This window comes from Saimiri boliviensis, chromosome 20 (genome assembly GCF_048565385.1).
Source record: "Saimiri boliviensis isolate mSaiBol1 chromosome 20, mSaiBol1.pri, whole genome shotgun sequence".
NCBI classification, from domain to species: Eukaryota; Metazoa; Chordata; class Mammalia; order Primates; family Cebidae; genus Saimiri; species Saimiri boliviensis.
In genome coordinates, this window is record NC_133468.1 from 3,362,267 (window position 1) to 3,381,065 (window position 18,799).

Consider the following 18,799-nt stretch of genomic DNA (forward strand, 5'->3'; position numbering starts at 1 on the left):
GACTTAGAAATAGAAATTCCATTTGATCCAGCAATCCCATTACTAGGTATATATCCAAAGGATTATAAATCATTCTACTATAAGGACACATGTACATGAATGTTCATTGTAGCACAGTTTACAATAGCAAAGACCTGAAACCAACCCAAATGCTCATCGATGATAGACTGGACACAGAAAATGTGGTACATATACACTATGGAATATTATACATCCATCAAAAATGATGAATTCGTGTCCTTTGTAGGGACATGGATGAACCTGGAAACCATCATTCTCAGCAAACTGACACAAGAGCATAAAATGAAACAACTCATGTTCTCACTCATAGGTGGGTATTGAACAATGAGAACACATGAACACAGGGAGGGGAGCACTACACACTGGGGTCTGTTGGGAGGAAATGGGGGAGGGACGGGAGGGTGGGGAGTTGGGGAGAGATAGCATGGGGAGAAATTCCAGATATAGATGAAGGGCGGAAGGCAGCAAATCATGCTGCCATGTGTGTACCTATGCAACAATCTTGTATGTTCTTCACATGTACCCCCAAACCTAAAATGTAATAAAAAATACTCCCTCCTCTTTATCCTTTGAGCCTCACATAGCAGGTGTTCAATAACTATTCCATAGGAGATTTGGTATAGAGAAAAGTAAATTAATATGGAATAAGCAAATAGAGTTTGTGATGGGAAAATGTATAATATACTAAAAAATCATTAGTAAACACTGTGCCATCAAACCTGCAAACATGATTCACTTTTATTATCTCTTTAATCTTTACCTGTGAGATGGGAATCACTATACCTGACTAACAAGTGAGGAGCCTGAGAGGTTGTGACTTGTTCAATATCACTTAGTTGGATTGAGTTTTCACAAACTAAATCTAGTATGAGTCTATTCCATCCCCACTTCAGGGCAGCCATGACTTCTGGCTCCCAAAGGGCCTGGCCAGTTTCCCCTCATCTGGAAGCTGTCCCTGATGCTGCCAGAAGGCTCAGGACAGAGGAACCTCAGCTCCCTGAAGGAGAGTCGGAAGCGTGACTCCCTGTGTGCATGCTCCGGAGAGGAAGCTGGGGACGCCTGCCAGGAGTACTCTCCTTTGGCTGTGTATGGATGTGCGGTGTGGAGCCCTTTAGGCAGAGTCTTCTCTCTCTGATCCCCAGGACACTGGACACAGGAATATGGGAGTCCCATTTTCCTCTACATAGATCTCATGCTGGATATAGGGTTTCAACAAGCCTTCAAACTGACATGTCAATCGACAAATGAGAGACTGGTCATTTATATTGAAGAAGGAGATGGTCCCACCCTCACAGTCCAGGAAGACCCCTACTCGTGTAGGAGGGGTCTTGGGGACGAGGGTGATAACATGAGGATCGAATGTGGAATACCAATCTTCTCTCATCAGTCTGAAGACCCAGTACCCATTATTGGGAGACAAAGTGGCACGCGTCTCCTTCCTGTCCACATCATCCCTGCACACTCCCACGTACCACCATTTATTGTATCCCACGTCCACCTCCCAGTAATGTTTCCCTGCCTGGAAACCCTGAGAAGCCACCACACTCTTCCTTGTAAATCTCTTCTTAGAGTAAGGAACCTCCTGGGGAGTTCTTGTACGGGTTACAGTTTTCAGATCAGAAACGCAGAGCTGTGGGTGTGCCGTCTCTGGGTCCAGAGTCACCTCCACTAGGATGCGGTGGGGGAGAGAGGAAGCATGAGTTACTGAAGAAGAAATCTCAGCTGGAACAAGAGGTCAACCCTCCCACTGCAGACTGGCTCCGGGTAGGGTCTGGCCAGACCCACCATCCCACCAGCCATGTCTCTTCTCCAGGGCAGCCCCTGTGCTTCACTGATGCTTGGAGATGCTCAACCATGAGATGTTCAACTCCTCTGTATCACTGAGCCCTCCCATGTAAGCCCACTGTTTGACTTTGTGAGACCTTGAGTGACTCCAGGATTCAGCTTGCTTCCACCCATCAGTTCCTGCTGACTTCACTTGCTTTCCCTTAGCACAGACCCCTAGTGGCCAGCCACCTGTGCCCTCAAATCCCTGGAGTCTTGCCTGTGACCCCACTGGCTGACCCACGCCCTAAGCTTTTCCCTCCAAGTCCTGGGCCGAGAAGTGTATCTAGAGGGAGCTGCACCCTGGGGTGGATTGGGGCATCACAGATTTGCTGTCTGCAGGCTGGGTGGGCTCCATATCTGTCACTGGTGATCTTCATACTTCATGCCCACTGTCACCCACTCAGGCATTGGTACCTGCATGTTTCCAGGCCTCTCTCAATTCTGAAAACAAGCAGACAGAGCAGGCAGTTCAGTGCTCCCGTGGGGAACAGGATGCAGGGAGAGGGGAGAGGCCAAGGATTAGGACCCTTTTTGAGTGTCATGGGCCCTCCAGAGATCTGAAGAAGGCTATGGGGCCCCTATGCAAAATACACCTCCCCTAGAATCTAGACAATTTCATGGTCCCCATCTTGGTTCTACAGGGACCCATGGGCCTCCGGGTATAAAAATTCATAGAGGGACTTGGATGAGAGAGATCAATTGAGGGAGGAGAGTCTCTCACCTGCTTGTTTGTGTATCTTTCTCCAGTCTGAAACAAAAAAAAAAAAAGAAAAGAAAAACACAGAAGAGGCTGAAATCACAGAGCAGGGGCCCAGAGAGGGTGTGGGAGGAAAATCCTGCATGTGACAATACTCTCACTCAGTTTATCCTGGAGTTTCCACGAAATAAAAAGCAGATTCTTTAATGGTTGCTACAGGACTGGATAAAGTTTCAAAGCATCAGTCCAGGGGAGGTTGAGGATCACCCACAGATTTTTCTCAGGTTCCTCACTGTGGTCCACACACCCTCAGAGCTCATGATCAACACCTCCTTTCAACCCCCTACCCCACCCCCACCACACACAGAGTGAACAAATGGACAACAGGCACAGACAATCTGTGGGGATGTCCAGGTCTTGAGGTTTATTCTAAGTCCTCCAGACATCAGAAGGGCAACTCATTAGCGGTGGATGGAGAGAGTGAGGCAGCTGCTCTCCTCCACCTGCCAGTGCTTCCTGTCCAGCTTGGAGCCAGGGTCAAACTGTGGGTCAAGGAGGGACCCAGGAGAACCATGTGTGGGAGGCTCAGGACGTGACACACACTTACCCAGTTCTGTCTGGATTTTCCCTGAAACAGAAACAGTATGTTCAGTGGTGGGCATAGGAGTGTGCAAGGTACAAACACTACCCTGGCTCCTTGCACAGGTGGGATGAGCTGCAGATGTGAAGGGCAGGGCCTCTCCTAGATCACTTATATGTGTTCATCTCCCCAGCTCCTGCATGGAGTGTAGCTGTCTGGGGTGGAGCAAGAGATCAGGAAGGTTCAGCATCCCAGCTGTGGAGGTGAGCATGGAGATGGGAGGAGGTGGCTGGGTAGGGAGGCCAGGGTGGCGTCATCCTCAAGGGGAGTGGTCACTCCCCAGAAGAAAATTTGTTCTGGGGTGAAGACTTTTATTGAGATTAACATTTTATCTGAGTCAGTCAGTTTTATTTCCTCTTTTATGAAGTTTTTGCAACTACCCTGAAATTTTCTTATATGACTCTTGTCATTAGTAGAAATTTACCTATTTATTTTTTGAGACAAGGTCTCACTCTGTTGCCCAGGCTGGAGTCCGGTGGTGAGAATATGGCTCACTAAAGCCTTGACCTCCTGTGCTCAAGCCATCCTCCCATCTCAACCTCCTGAGTGGCCAGTACCACAGTCAAGCACCACCACACTCGGCTAATTATTTTATTTTATTAAAAAAATTTTTTTCGTAGTGAGGAATTCTTGCCATGTTGCCCAGGATGGTCTTAAACTCCTGGGGTCAAGCAATCCTCCCCCCTTGGCCTTCCGAAGTGCTGGGATTACAGACACAAGCCACCCCACTCAGCCTGTTTGTGGAAATTTGTATGAATTCTTTAAGTACTGAAAATCAATTATCTGCTTATTCTGCGCTCCATGTAGGGTAGAAAGGGACTGGCAGAGGCTGGCATTTTCTGAAGCCGCCATTTCGGGTCAGCACAGAGGATGCTGAAGACTGGGTTCCCTGTGCCTCAGGTGGTGAGCCCAGGAGCCTAGGGCTGGAAGAACAGCACCCGGAGGTGTGTGAGGGCAGCCTGATGTCAGCGCTACTGGAACCATGAAGAACCATGCTTCTCTCTCTCACTTACCTTTGGATCTGAAGAAAACAATCGCCATCCCCGTGATAACAACACATAGGCCACCACAGACTAATACAAGTAAAATACAAGCCAGGCGCCAAGGTGAGGGCTGGAAAAAAGTCTCTGAAAAACAGTCCCACAGACCCCTTAGTGAGGGCTAAGCAGGTAAGGCAACTTTATGCTCACTTAAGGAATACCCTCATACCCCAAGATGAAAACATTTTTCTCTAATTCCTTCTACAGATTTAAAGATTTGCATTTCTGTAAGTCTCGATCTATCTTGATTTCATATATATATTTGTGTGTGTGTGTGTGTGTGTGTGTGTGTGTGAGAGTGAGTGTGATGAGGCAGAAGTTCAATGTCATCTTCTAAGCAAGTAACGACTGTGCTGGCAACGTTTACTGAGTGGACATTGGTTTACACACTGCCACACATGCAATGTCACCTTTACCTCATGTTTCTGTTCAAGCTTGGATTTGTTTCTGGGCTCTTTATTTTATTCTATTGATCCATAGGGTTATCTCTGTGCCAATAATTTTAATTGGCTTAATCTTCAAAGCTTTGGGATATGTCTCTGGGATAAGACTAAGCTTCTTAGCTTGCTTTTATTCCACTGTGTCTTAGCAATTGTTGGCTGTTCGTTTTGCCACATAAATTTTGGAATTGTTATTAGGCTTTAAGAAAACTCTGGGCCGAGTGCAGTGTCTCATGCCTGTCATCCCAGCAGTTTGGGAGGCTGATGTGGTAGGATTTTTTGAGGACAGGAATTCAAGATCAGTCTGGGCAACAAAGTGAGACTCCATCTCTAAAATATTTAAAATTAAAAAAATTAGTCAGGCATGGTGGCGCCTACCTTGTGCTCCCAGCTACTTCAGTTGAGTGGGAGGATTGCTTAAGCATGGAAAGTTGGGGTTGAAGTGAGTCATAATTGCAACACTACTACAGCATGGGGTGACAGACTGACGGCTCACCTCAAAAAACAACAACAAAAAGATGTGCTGCGATTTTCTATGGAATTGTATTGAATCTGCGCAGCTATTCTAGGAGAACTGATACCTTTAAATATATGCATCTTCTTATCTGAAAGGTGTTATATTTGTTTTCTTATTTTACTTGTCTTTAGTGTCTTTTAACACAGTTTTTAAAATATTCTTCAATAAGATTTTCTAAACATTTCCTTAGACTCATTTCGAGTTAACATTTTTTATTGTTATTGTACATTGCATGTCTTTTTCTTCCTTTGCTGGTGTTTACTAATACAATTGATTTTGTTTATTAGTCTCATTTTTCATGAACCCCATGGGTTCTTTTATGAGTTGAAAGAATTTGTCTATATATTTTTCTAAAGTTTCCATTTATATCAGCATATAAACTGTGAACAATGGCCACTTAATTTTTTTCTTTCTGAAAGTTAGAACTTTTACGTTTTCTTCCCTTATTGAAATGGCTGCTAATAGTAACCATACTGTAATATAACGTGGAACAGAAGTGTTTAATGCAATCTCCTTATGTTATAATTTTAAACGATACATTATGTTTGATGTTTTCTGTAGGTATTTAAAAAATTAAGTGGTGTATTATTTTGTATGATGTTTGTTGCAAGTATCTTTAGATACCTTTTCATCAGATAAAGCAGAGTCTCTCCTATTTTTGGATTGATAAAAAGTTTTCTCCTATTTCTAGATTTGCAAGTGTTGAAGTCATGAATAGATGTTGAAAGTTATCTGTTTTATTTACATCTACTAAGAAAATTATAGTTTATGTCCTTTAACTAATTATTGTAAAAATTACATTAATATATATTCCCATGTTGACCTAACATTTTTTTCCAGGATAAATTTGGTCATGATGTATACTTTTGTACACGTTTCTACTTGCAAAATTTTTTATAAGATTTTTACATTTTCAATTATGAGTAACGTTGGTAAAATTTTTTCCTTTTTAAAATTGCTCAATCTGTTATGGTACCGAAATTGTGTTGACCCAATAAAATGAGTTTAATATTTCCTACTTTTCTGCTCTCTGGATGACTTTCTGAACGGTATATTTTCTCTTTTCTTGAATATTTGGTAGACTTTGTATATAAAACAATTTTGGCTTTGTGTCTTCCTTGTGAGAAAACTTTTATTTTTATTTATTTATTTATTTATTTATTTATTTATTTTAATTTTATTTTTTTGAGACGGAGTTTCGCTCTTGTTACCCAGGCTGGAGTGCAATGGTGCGATCTCGGCTCACTGCAACCTCCGCCTCCTGGGTTCAGGTAATTCTCCTGCCTCAGCCTCCTGAGTAGCTGGGATTACAGGCACGCGCCACCATGCCCAGCTAATTTTTTTTTTGTATTTTTAGTAGAGACGGGGTTTCACCATGTTGACCAGCATGGTCTCGATCTCTTGACCTCGTGATCCATCCACCTCGGCCTCCCATAGTGCTGGGATTACTGGCTTGAGCCACCGTGCCCAGTGCAAGAAGACTTTTAAATGCTGATTCCTATCAGCATTTTAAATGCTATTCTCTCATGGTTAAAAATTAGTCAGATAGTCTATCTTTCCTTAGAATTTTGTATTTTACATTTTTCTTCTGTTTTAAAATTTTTTGAGGCAGAATCTCACTCTCCTCCAGATTGGAGTGCAATGGGGCACTCAGCTCACTGCAATCTCTACCTCCCAGATTCAAGTAATTCTCATGCCTTAGCCTCCCAAGTGCTAGGATTACAGACACGGACCACCACGCCCAGCTAATTGTTGTATTTTTAGTAGAGATCAGGTTTTACCATGTTGGCCTGGCTGGTCTCGAACTCTGGACCTCAAATGAAGTCAGGAGTTTAGTTTATCTTTTAAATCGCTACAAATCTTTAGTTGTGCCTTCTTGTTATTTCCTGCATTGTTTAATTTTGCTGTTTCTCTTTTATTCTTAACTGCCGGTTTATCTATTTTAGTAACACTTCGAACCATCTAACTTTGGATGTATTAATCTGCACTATTTGTCTTTATATTTCTGTATCTTTAAGATTCCTTCTATTTTCTTTTGCTGTATTCTGAAATATATATTGATGCCTAATATAAATATTCAGCTATTTCATGCTAATAAGAACATTTAAGGATTTCAGATGAAGTCTTGCTCTGTCACCCAGGCTGGAGTGCAGTGGAATAATCTCGGCTCACTAAGGCACCCACCACCACACTCAGCTAATTTTTGTATTTTTAGGAGAGATGGGGTTTCACCATTTTGGCCAGGCTGGTCTTGAACTCCTGATGTCATGATCCACCCACCCCAGCCTCCCAAAGTGTGGGATTACAGGTGTGAGCCACCATACCTGGCTGGATATAATTTTGACTTAAAAAACTATATTCATTCCATTTTACACATAGATCATAATTTTATTATCATTCAGTTCTAAGAATTTTCTACCTATTACTATGCTTTCTTCAATTTCTCAGTTATTTTAATATTTAAAAAGTTTTCAAAAACATAAGAATTTAAACTATTTTTTGCTATGGTAATTTAACTTTATTAAATTGTGATTAGAGAATATGTGTATGATATCAATGTTTAAAAATTTTCTGAAAATCATTTTCTGTGTTTATATCTGCTAAAATTTTATAAAAGTTCCAAGTGTGCTAAAAATTAATGTGTATTCTACAGTTCTGGAATGCCATTTCCAGAAATATGTTATTTCAGCTTATCAATTTTTAGTTCAAATATTATATATTCTTACTTGTTTTGCCTACTTATTTAATCAATTTTAGAATTCAAAGTATGAACTTTCTTCCTTATATTTCCATTTATATTTTCTTTTTATGTTTTACATGTGTAAGGTACATACATATTTTAAATTGTCATATTCTTATATTGAGTGAACTTAAGTTTTTGAAATAACTCTATCTCTAATGCCCTTTTTCTGAAAACATTGTCTTTTCTTGACACTAATATATCTGTTAAAATTTCCCTTGATTAATGTTTCTCTAATATTTTTTATTTTCAATGAATAGCTCATATGTGCTACATTTTTCCTCTTATGAATTGCAACAATTGAGATTTTTATTATTTATTTATTTATGTTTATGTTTATGTTTTTGAGACGGTCACCCAGGCTCTGTCATGGAGCATGGTGGCACGATCTTGGTTCACTGCAACCTCTGCCTCCTGGGTTCAAGCAATGAGATTTTAAAATCCAGTCTGAGATTCTTTGTCTCTTAACTGGCAGATTGAATCCTTTTACATTGAGTGTGATTCTGGACACAGTTTATGTAAATTTTTCTACTATTTGTAAACCCTTTCTGATATTTTCTACATGTTTATTGTATTCTGCTCCATAAAGGAGCAACGACATTTTCTAAAAATGAATAAACAATTATTTTCTTAGTCCTAGAGTTAGTTTCCTTAAGTTGTGTATGTGTTGAGTTGTGAGTGTTGCACCATTGGTGTATTGTATGGTGAAGGAGAGAATTCTACTGCCTTGAAATTATAAACAATTCTACTTCTGCCTTATCAAATGTTTGGTTTTGTTTTTTATACCTCATCAGTCTTTGACTCTCAAAACAAAACTAAAGCTGGGTGGTACTACACAACAATCCCAGACACAGGCTTATGCTCTCCCTGGGTTACTTAGGCACACACCCATCCTTTGCTCCTTCTTCTCACTCACCTTCTATCAACACCCTGGATTCCACCTCATGACTCTGCTCAGCAAGGTGGATGGAACATGATATGCTCCCAGTGCTTTCCTGGATTGTAAGAGAGGTCTCCACATCAAACAGGCTGTGCTCATCTGCATTTGCCCTGGAGTCTGAGGATAAATGCTCTCCTTGTGGACCTTTCCACTGCACTATGGGCTGGGGAAACCAGCCTGAGGACAGGCAGAGTAGCTGGATTCCTCCATCAACATATCCCACCATGGAAATGAGAGGAAGTGAGCCCCATCCTGGGAAGAAAACAGGGAAACATCAAAGCAAAGACCAAGTTTCAAGCTTACAGCTAATTTGAGTCTGGTTCATCAAACCTGTGCCCATAACAACACACATACATTCATTTTTTTTTTTCTCTCTCTCTCTTACACACACATCCACTGATAATACTATTGCAAGCCTTTCCATGGTCTATGTTCATTCAATATTTATTTAGTAATCACTATATATGCCTGGATATTCCTAAGTATGAAATAGAAAGAAGTGAATAAGACAGAGCCCCTTCTAATGAGAAACTCATTTACCAGATAGATAGACAACTGTATAAAATACATTTTGCAGTGAAATGGCAACTATGAAAGCACGGTCAAGTTAGCACAGAGAAGAATGCTTAACTTTCAGGGAAAATCGCACCTTCCTGGAGATGACATTTGCACCCGTCTGTGTCAGAAAATAGGAGAGATTTGTTGTGGTCACGTTGAAGAGAGGGGAAGCATTTTAGACAAAAACAGGCAAGTATAAACCACAATGTGGAAAGTTAACATGACACAGTGATTTCAAGTGCTAGTGAGTATTTGTCTTCCAGATGATGATGCATAAGAGAGTAGGGGCGTGAGACAAGATCTGAAAAAGGCACAAGGTAAGCCATGGAGGTCATACATTCAGTGACCTGAGCAATGTGGACTTGCCCCACAGCCAGTTCAAGAACTATAGAGCAGTAGGGCTCTTACCAGCTTCCAGCAGGTGGAAGTTATGACAAGGCCTGTATCTTAGAGAGGTTCCCAGGCAGCGGCATGGAGGAGGAACCATAGAGAACACTCAAGAGGAGAGTGATCCACCATGCAACCACTGAAGTGACCCCAATGAGAGAAAAAAAGGGCTGGGGAGGAGGAGGGCTCTGAAAAGGGTAAAGGCAGATGCAGAATCTATTTGAAAGGTGATTTAATAGAACTGAACATCAAGGAAGGGTTTATTGTGACATCCAGGTTTGAGACGTGGGAAATGTGAAAGAGTACCCCTTATGTGGTTTCCTTCAATTTGATGATTTAATATTGCCTTTTAACCACTCCACACAGAGCTTTACTTTTATTTTTATTTTGGCAGTCATCTTTGACTACAAACAGAACTTTCTCTCTGAGTGCTGTTCCCTGCCATTCCCCAAGGTCTATATCAGTGCATGGAGCCTAATAAATGTTTGTTGAGTCAATAAATTAATGAAAGAATGATGGTGGTGTAAGCACCGAGGACGAGGGCTCAAATAAGATGACATAGACTTCTCTTCCTTGCCCCTTCCTCTAAGTAAAATTATAAACCCTAGAAATGAGGCAAGCATAGATGCATTTTGAAAAGTGGAAAGACTAAGGAGGATTGCCTAGGGACCCCAAGACTAGAGAAAAAATACAGCAGCTGAGCATCCTATGACCACTGCCCCCCTCCAACACCTCCAGCAGAAGTAGGTGTCCCAGGGGGCTCTTTCCACCCCTAAATGGCTGAAAATACATAATATGCGAAGTGGTGCTGGCAAAAGAATTGACCCCACTGACCGGAGGCCAGGGGAAGAGTTCTTTGTCCCAGTGTGCCAGATGATCACCTTTCTCACAAGAAACACTGGGGAGGAACGTGGAGAAACACTGTCTACTGCCACAGTCAGTACTAGAAAGGACAAACAAAACCTCCAGTGACATCAGTTAAGCAAAGTAACCCAGTAAAGCCTCTGAAAATTAAATTGTATTTGGAGCCACAACCAGCAAAACTAAACTAGGACCTGAGTGATAAATCTAAACATGGTGACTGCCTGCAAAGCAGAAGCTTTACATAGGGTCTAGAGTATCTGATAATAGCCAAACCATTTAGATTTCACTAAAAATCACCCATCATACCAAGAACCAATTAAATATCAACTCTAATGAAAATAGGCAATCCAATGATTGCCAAGACCAACATGAATAGCTATTATTAAAATGTTTCAAAAAGCGATTATGAACTCTCTTAAAAAATAAAAAATAAAATCTCACGAAAAACATAGAAATTATAAAAAAACAAATCTGAAGTAATGTAACAGAAAAACGCAATCACAAAAACAAAAACCAACTGGGTAGCTTCAATACTAGGGAGGAGATGACAGATAATGGAATTATTGAACTCCAGAATACAATAATAAAACCAGTGTGAAGAGAGAGGAAAAGCTTTTTTAAAGAAGAAAAACAGACCCTCAAGGACCTATGAGACAATAACAAAACATCAACATTTATATCATGAGTCCCAGAAGGAGAGGAGAAAGAGAGGGAGCTGAAAGAGTATTTAAAGAATTGATTGCTGATTTCTCAAATGAGGTGAAAGTCATGAAACTACAAATTCAAGAAGCTGAGAGCAAACCAAATAGGAGAAATGCAAAGAAACTCATGCCTTGATAGATCGTAATTAAATTTGTGAAAATAAAGAAAAATATCTTGAAAGCAAGCAGAGATAAATGACACATTACATATAAACAAATGTCAGCAGAGTTTTCATGAGAAATCTTCAAGACCAGAAAAAAGTATCACAACATTTTTCAACTGCTAAAAGAAAATAACTGTCAAGAAACTTCACAAATTCTGTATCTGGCAAAACCATTATTCACAATAAAGGTGAAATCATTTGCATATTTATTCTCAGATAAATGAAAACTAAGAGCATTTGTCACTAGCAGACCTATCCTAAAAGGATGGCTGAAGGAAATTCTTCAAACAGAAAGAAAATGATGAAAGAAAGAATCTTGGAATATTAGGAAAGAAGAAAAGTAATAGAAAAAGAAGAATAAGAAAAATTACCATAGACTTTCTGTTTTATTAGTGTTTAACAATCACATATGTGGTGGCTTATGCCTGTAATCCCAGCACTTTGAGAGGCCAAAGCAGGGGGACCATTTGAAGCCAGGAGTTCGAGACCAGCCTGGTCAACATGGCAAAACTCCATCTCTACTAAAAATACAAAAAAAAAAAAAAAAAAAAAATTAGCTGGACATAGTGGCTCATGCCTGTAATCCCAGCTATTTAGAAGGCTGAGGCACAAGAACCACATGAACCTGAGAGGTGGAGGTTACAGTGAGCTGAGATCACATCACTGTACTCCAGCCTGGGTGACAGATCAATACTGTGTCTCAAAGAAAAATAAAAAATGAAAATAAAATTACATATGATGGTTTAAACAGGAATTAAGTCACCATCTGATGTAGTGCTTATGTATACAGAAGAAATACTCAAGGCAATGTTATTTGTAAATTATGGAGATGTAAAAGATCTAAATGAAAATGAAGTTTCCACACTTCAAAGTAGTAAATAGTAGATTGTGATAAATTATATATGAATATCATAACACCTAGAGCAGCACCTAAAAAAACACTGTAAAATGTTATACTAAAAAAACACTAACAATACATTGTAATGGAATCCTTTAAAAAGTTTAGTAACACGTAAGATAAGAAAAATAGTAGAAGGAGAAACAGAGAAAACAATTAAAAAATGATAAAATGGTAGATTTGGTCCTATTATATTGATAATTACCTTAAATGTAAATAATCCAACTAAGCTAATTAAGACAGAGATTGGGAGGGTAGATTTAAAAGTTTGACCCAACCATGTACTAACTATAAGAAATGTCCATCAAATATAATGCCATAGATTTGTTGAAAGTAAAAGGATGGAAAAAGATATACTTTTCTACCATTGATGGAAGGTTGTGGTCACCATCCAGAGGCAGAATGGACACCTCCTGATACCTCATCCAAATTTTGGTTCAGATGTTGAAACTGATGATGTCATACATAAACCAATACGGTGTGATACAGTTTACTAGTCACATCATAAGGATTTCTGGGAAGAGCAGAGCAGACTCCAAACCAGATCTACAAATGACATTGGAGAGCAAGGAAAAGAGAATGGCTTGGATTTTATTGTGGTTGGGAGTGTAGCTGGCATCAGGATTTCTCCAAAAAGTAAAATGGGATTTTATGCTTTGAACTTCTTACTCACACCAAAGGAATGTCCATTCTTGTTTATGGTAAGGGAGAGTGGTCTGGATTTAAAGATATCAGTAGTCTAACTTCAAGAATTTGAGTCAGATGATTATACATATCATGCAAACATTAATGTTAAAAAAAACAGGTAACTACATTAATATCATATAAAATAGACTTCAGGACAAAATAATAGGAGAGCTGAAGGCACATTACATAATGATAAGAGCATCAATCCACCAAAAAGATATAAATATCTTAAAGGTATATATGCTAGACAGCATCAGAATTCATGAAGATAACCCCATAATCGTAGACAACTTCAAAATTCCAGTCTCAGCATCTGATGGAACTCACAATTAGCAAGAATACAGGGGATCTGAGTAACACAGTAAACCAAAGGACCTAACAGATATTTATAGAAGGCTTTTCTCCAAAACACCAGAATACACATTATTTTTAAACTCCCATGGAATAGTCAGCAAGGTAGACAATATCTTAGGCTCTAAATAAAATGAAGCAAAACCAGAAATCAATAGTGAAAGGACAAGAGCAAAATCCCCAAGCACTTGGAAATTAAACAACACATTTATCAATAATCCATGGGTAAAGTGATGTCAGCAGGATGACAAGGTAGGAGATCCAGCTTTCCTCTCGCCCAAACAAAAATAACTCTGAAAGTGCACAAGCCACTTAAGAAACCACAGCAAAGAAGAAGCCCAAAAAGAACTGTGTGAAAAAAGAACAGTTTTATTTTACCTGTATCACCTCAGCCTCTGAGCCAGCATTACTCAGCATGGAGAGGGAATTCCTTAGCTTGAATGTCCCTCTGGGAAGGAAAAGTGAGATGTACAACCAGTTTCCCATGCATTTTGAAATATTGTCCAAATGGCCAGCTTCAGTTTCACCCCAACCAGCTATGCTGTGGGGATCAGCATAGCTGTGATGTCTGGGAACACTGTGAAATAAAACTGTAAATAAGACCTCAATGTCTCCAGATTCCCCGTGGCTAATAGAGACACCAGATGGAGATAACAGAACCAAGTGACTATGACAAGATGACAGAAGAGTGGTCACACCACCCTTTGTTCTTAAAAAGGGAAGCTCTTTTTTTTAAAACAAAAAAAATCGACTTTTATTTTAGATTCGGGGGGTACATGTGCAGATTTGTTACATAGGTATATTGCGTGATGCTGAGGTTTGGAGTACTAATAATGTCGTCACCCATGGGGTAAGCATAGCACCTGATAGTTTATAAAACCTTGCTCCCCTCTCTCCCTCCCTCTTCTGGTAGTGTCAGTATCTTCTGTTGTCATCTTTATGTCCATGAATACCCACAGTTTAGCTCCCACTTTTAAGTGAGAACATGCAACATTTCGTTCTTTTCCTGCATTAATTTGCTTAGAATAATGGCCTCCAGCTGCCTCCATGCTGCTGTTAAGAATACGGTTTCATTCTGGAAAAGGAAGCTGTAGATGAACATCATACTCTATGCCCTTGAGTGAGAACAGTTCCCATGACTCGAGTCAAGAACTGTGGCCAGGATCTCCCACCCGGTGTACCACACCAGCTGTTTAGAAAAAATATCTGACTGAGGCTTCTGGTTTGGAGTTTGGGAAGCCACCCAGTCGGAGCTTGACTATCTTGACCAATCAGAACTGAATAAGCTTGACTCTTGTCATTTGCATAAACGGACCTAATTGAGGACCAGGGCAGGAATATTTTTCCTACTTAGCGAAACCCTTCCTTTGTGCTTTGGAAAGCACGCTTTCACTTGTGCAGAAGGCTGTATCTCCCTAATCTGCAATTTTTTTCTTTTTCTTTTTCTTTTTCTTGTTTTTCCTCCACAGATCTCATGGCCTTTTGTTAACAACATGGGGAAAACAAATAAGAGGGTGGGCTATTTCTGTACAAGCCATGTGGTGGGCTGCTTAGCACAGAACTCCATCAGACTTCTCCACTGAGGATCTCAACAGCCCTCACAGCAGCTGTGCAGCCTGCAGTCGTCACTGCCAAAGACCCTTCAGTGTTTGTGATTGCGGGTGCCAGTTGCTTGTTCTACAGAATACCATAGCAGTTCTTGCCACTGAGTTGGCAGAAACCAACTGCCAGCACAGCAGCAGCAAACCTCCTGCAGCTTTCACTGCCCTGGATAATGTTTTTTTGTCTTTGCAGTCTTCGGGTGCCTGAACCAATTTCCCTCCCTCTCCACTCCTAGGAGCCACCCAGAGCTGCAAGACCACCATTGTTGTTGCAACCACCCTGGCCTAGGGACTCAGCACAGACGTCTTGATAGTTGCAGGTGCTTCACCCATCATCCGTCTCCTCTTCTTACTAGAGCTGCCTGAGCTGATCCTGCACCCAGAGCCACAGGACTGCCACTCCTGTAGTCACCACTGCCTGGAAACCCAGCCCAGCAGTATTGACAGTCTCTGGGTGCTTTACCTACCACTCTTTCATCTCTCCCAGCCCTGGAGCCTACCTGAGTTCTCTTTCTGGGGATACTCTGGCCCAGGGTTCCACACCAGTGGCCTTTGCACTTCCCAGGCATGTAAGCCACAGCATCTTTTCTCTCTGTAGTTACCCCAGTTGCTGCCTTCATGTGATTTTGGCCCAGGAACACAGCAGAACTACTGCATGTGTGCTCATAAGCAAGACTGAGGCTTTCTACCACAAATTTTGACCCCATAGACATATGCGGTATGGGGTCATACCACCATAATACACATTCTTCTGGAGCTGACTCCTGCAGTTAACAGCCCTGCCTCCCACAGCTTTATGAACACAAGCAGCGGGTCCTGCCACCTGGATTCTGCCCTCACCCCTGTGCTTGCATCCATAGATAGCCTTATGTCTGCACATGCATACACATACCCTTGCAGCTGCCCATACACACGATGCACATGCAGACAGTCTAACCTCTGTTGCTGGCCTGAAGTTACACCACACAATAATGCATGTACAAGCTGCCCGCCCCCATCGCCACATGTGTGTCCCAGCACTGCTTCTGATCCTATGCCTTGTCACTGTACATGAGCTTGCATCTAGCCGCTACTGCCATGCATGTACCAGCCGCTAACTATAGGAGCCGTGTGTGCACACCATTGACTCTGGCCTCCACCACAGCTGGCTCTGATCCCCAGCTGCTGGATATAACGGCACAGCTGAGGAATCCCGCAAACCTGACAACCTCTGCATATCTCCCCCAGCCCTGGTAACCAAGGACTAAGCAGGTGTTAGTGTCACAGACCTCGGCTGCCTGAACAACAAGACTGTCTAGACAGATTATCTAGACAGAAAACCAACAAACATTAAACTACACTATAGACCATTCGCAGACAGTTCATTCAACAGCCGGAGAATACACGTTCTTCTCAATGGCTGATAGAGCATTCTTAAGTATAGATTACAGGTTAGATCACAAAACAAGTGATAACAAATTTAAGATAGAGGTCATATTAGGTATCTGCATTAGGCCATTCTCATGTTGCCATAAGAAAATGCCTGATCCTGGTTTATTTATAAAGAAAACAGGTTTAATGTGCTCACGGTTCCACAGGTTGTATATGAAGTATGGTGCTAGCATCTGCTCAGCTTCTGGTGAGGCCTCAGGGAGCTTTAACTCATGGCAGTAGGTGAAGCAGGAGCAGGGATGTCACACAGTGAGAGTAGGAGCAAGAGAGAGCAGGGGAAGGTGCAAGAAGATCTTGCATGACCTCAGAGTGAGAACTCACTTATCACCAAAAAGATGATGCTTAAACCATTCATGAGGTATCTGCCTTTATGATCCAATCACTTCCCACCAAGCCCCACCTCCAACACTGAGGACTACATTTCAACATAACATTTGGAGGACATTCAGACTACATTATTCCACTCCTGGCCCCTCAAATCTCATATTCTTCTAACATTTCAGAATAAAATCATCCCTTGTCAATAGTCCCCCAAAGTCTTAACTGGTTCTGGCATCAAGTACAAAGTCCTAAGTCTCATCTGAGACTCATCTTCTACCTATGGACCTGTAAAATCAAAGTAGTTTATTTACTCTCAAGATATAATTGTAGTATAGGAATTGAGTAAAACACTACCGTTCCAAAAGAGAGAAATTGGCCAAAAGAAAGGAGCAACAGGCCTTGCAACAATCATCTACCCAGAACCAGAGTCATTAAATTTTAAAGTTCCAACATAATCTTTGACTCCATGTTCTGTATCCAGGGCACAATCATATAGGTGAGGGGTGGCATCCCAAGACCTTGGGCATCTTTGCCCCTGTGGCTTTGCAAGGTGCAGCCCCCAGAGCTAATCTCAAGAGTTGAGTACTTGAGACTTTTTCAGGCTAAGAATGCATGCTTCCAGTGGATCTACCATTTTGGGGTCTGAAAGGCAGTAACCCTATTCCCACACCTCAACCAGGCAGTGACCCAATAGAGACTCTTGTGTGTGGGCCTGAACCTCACATTTTCCCCTGGTGCTGCCCTAGTAGAGACTCTACAGAGGTTCTGCTCCTACAGCAGGTTTCAGCCTACTAACCCATGCTTTCTCATATATTTTCTGAAATCTGGGTAGCAGCTGCAAAGTCTCCTTCACTCTTACTTTCTTAGTACTTGCAGGCTTAACACCATATGGAAGATACCCAGGCTTATGGCCTGTACCCTCTGAAGTTTGGGTCCAAGTTGTACCTGGGCCCCTTTGAGCCAAGGTTGGAGCTGGAGTGGCTGGGATGTAGGGAGCAGCCTTTTGGGGGTGGCACAGGGCATTGGCACCCCATCCCTGGCTCACAAAACCATTATCTCCTCCTAGGCTTCTGGAAATTTCTGAAATGTCTTTCAGGTATTTTTCCCCATTGTCTTGGATATTAGCTTGTGGCTCCCTTTTAGTCACACCAATCTTTCTAGCAAGTGGTTGTTGCAAATCCTGCTTGGATTCTTATCTTGAAAATGGGCTTTGCTGTTCTACCACATGGCTGGGCTGCAAATTTTCCACACTTGTATGCTCTGCTTCCCTTTTAAATGTAAGTTCCAACTTTAAGTCATGTCTTTGCTCCTGCATCTGAGTGTAGGCTGTTAGAAGCAGCCTGGCTACATCTTGAATGCTTTACTGTTTAGAAATTTCTTTTACCACTTTGGGAGGCCAAGGCGGGTGGATCATGAGGTCAAGAGATCGAGACCATCCTGGTCAACATGGTGAAACCCCGTCTCTACTAAAAATGCAAAAAATTAGCTGGGCATGGTGGCACATGCCTGTAATTCCAGCTACTCAGGAGGCTGAAGCAGGAGAATTGCCTGAACCCCAGAGGCAGAGGTTGCGGTAAGCCAAGATCGCACCATTGCATTCCAGCCTGGGTAACAAGCAAACCTCCGTCAAAAAAAAAAAAAAAAAAAAAAAAAAAAAAAAAAAAGAAAGAAAGAAAGAAAGAAATTTCTTTTACCAGATACCCTAAATCATCACTATTAAGTTAAAACTTCCACAGATCACTAGGGTATGAACACAGTGCAGACAAGTTTTGTGCTAAGGCATCATAGGGTGATCTTTACTTGAGTTCCCAATAAGTTCCTCATTTCCATCTGAGACCTTGTCAGCCTGGCCTTCACTGTCCATATTCCTATCAGCATTTTGGTCACAACCAGTCTCTAAAAAGTTCCAAACTTTTCCTCACCGTTTTGTCTTCTTTTTTTTTTTTTGAGACAGAGTTGTTCTGTCGCTAGGTG

General features: G+C 41.4%; 1 protein-coding gene across 1 annotated transcript in view; it reads right to left on the reverse strand.

The window, feature by feature from the left end:
- Window positions 1-1,132: 1,132 nt before the first annotated feature.
- Window positions 1,133-18,799, reverse strand: part of BTNL3 (butyrophilin like 3) — a 31,116-nt gene continuing 13,449 nt past the window's right edge. The window contains exons 3-8 of the mRNA XM_039460566.2: window positions 8,839-9,114; window positions 4,199-4,312; window positions 3,153-3,173; window positions 2,570-2,596; window positions 2,263-2,289; window positions 1,133-1,689 (exon numbers count right to left, since the gene is read on the reverse strand). Of these exons, the coding sequence (XP_039316500.2) occupies window positions 1,133-1,689; window positions 2,263-2,289; window positions 2,570-2,596; window positions 3,153-3,173; window positions 4,199-4,312; window positions 8,839-9,114 (1,022 nt within the window). The remainder of the gene's footprint in view (window positions 1,690-2,262; window positions 2,290-2,569; window positions 2,597-3,152; window positions 3,174-4,198; window positions 4,313-8,838; window positions 9,115-18,799) is intronic.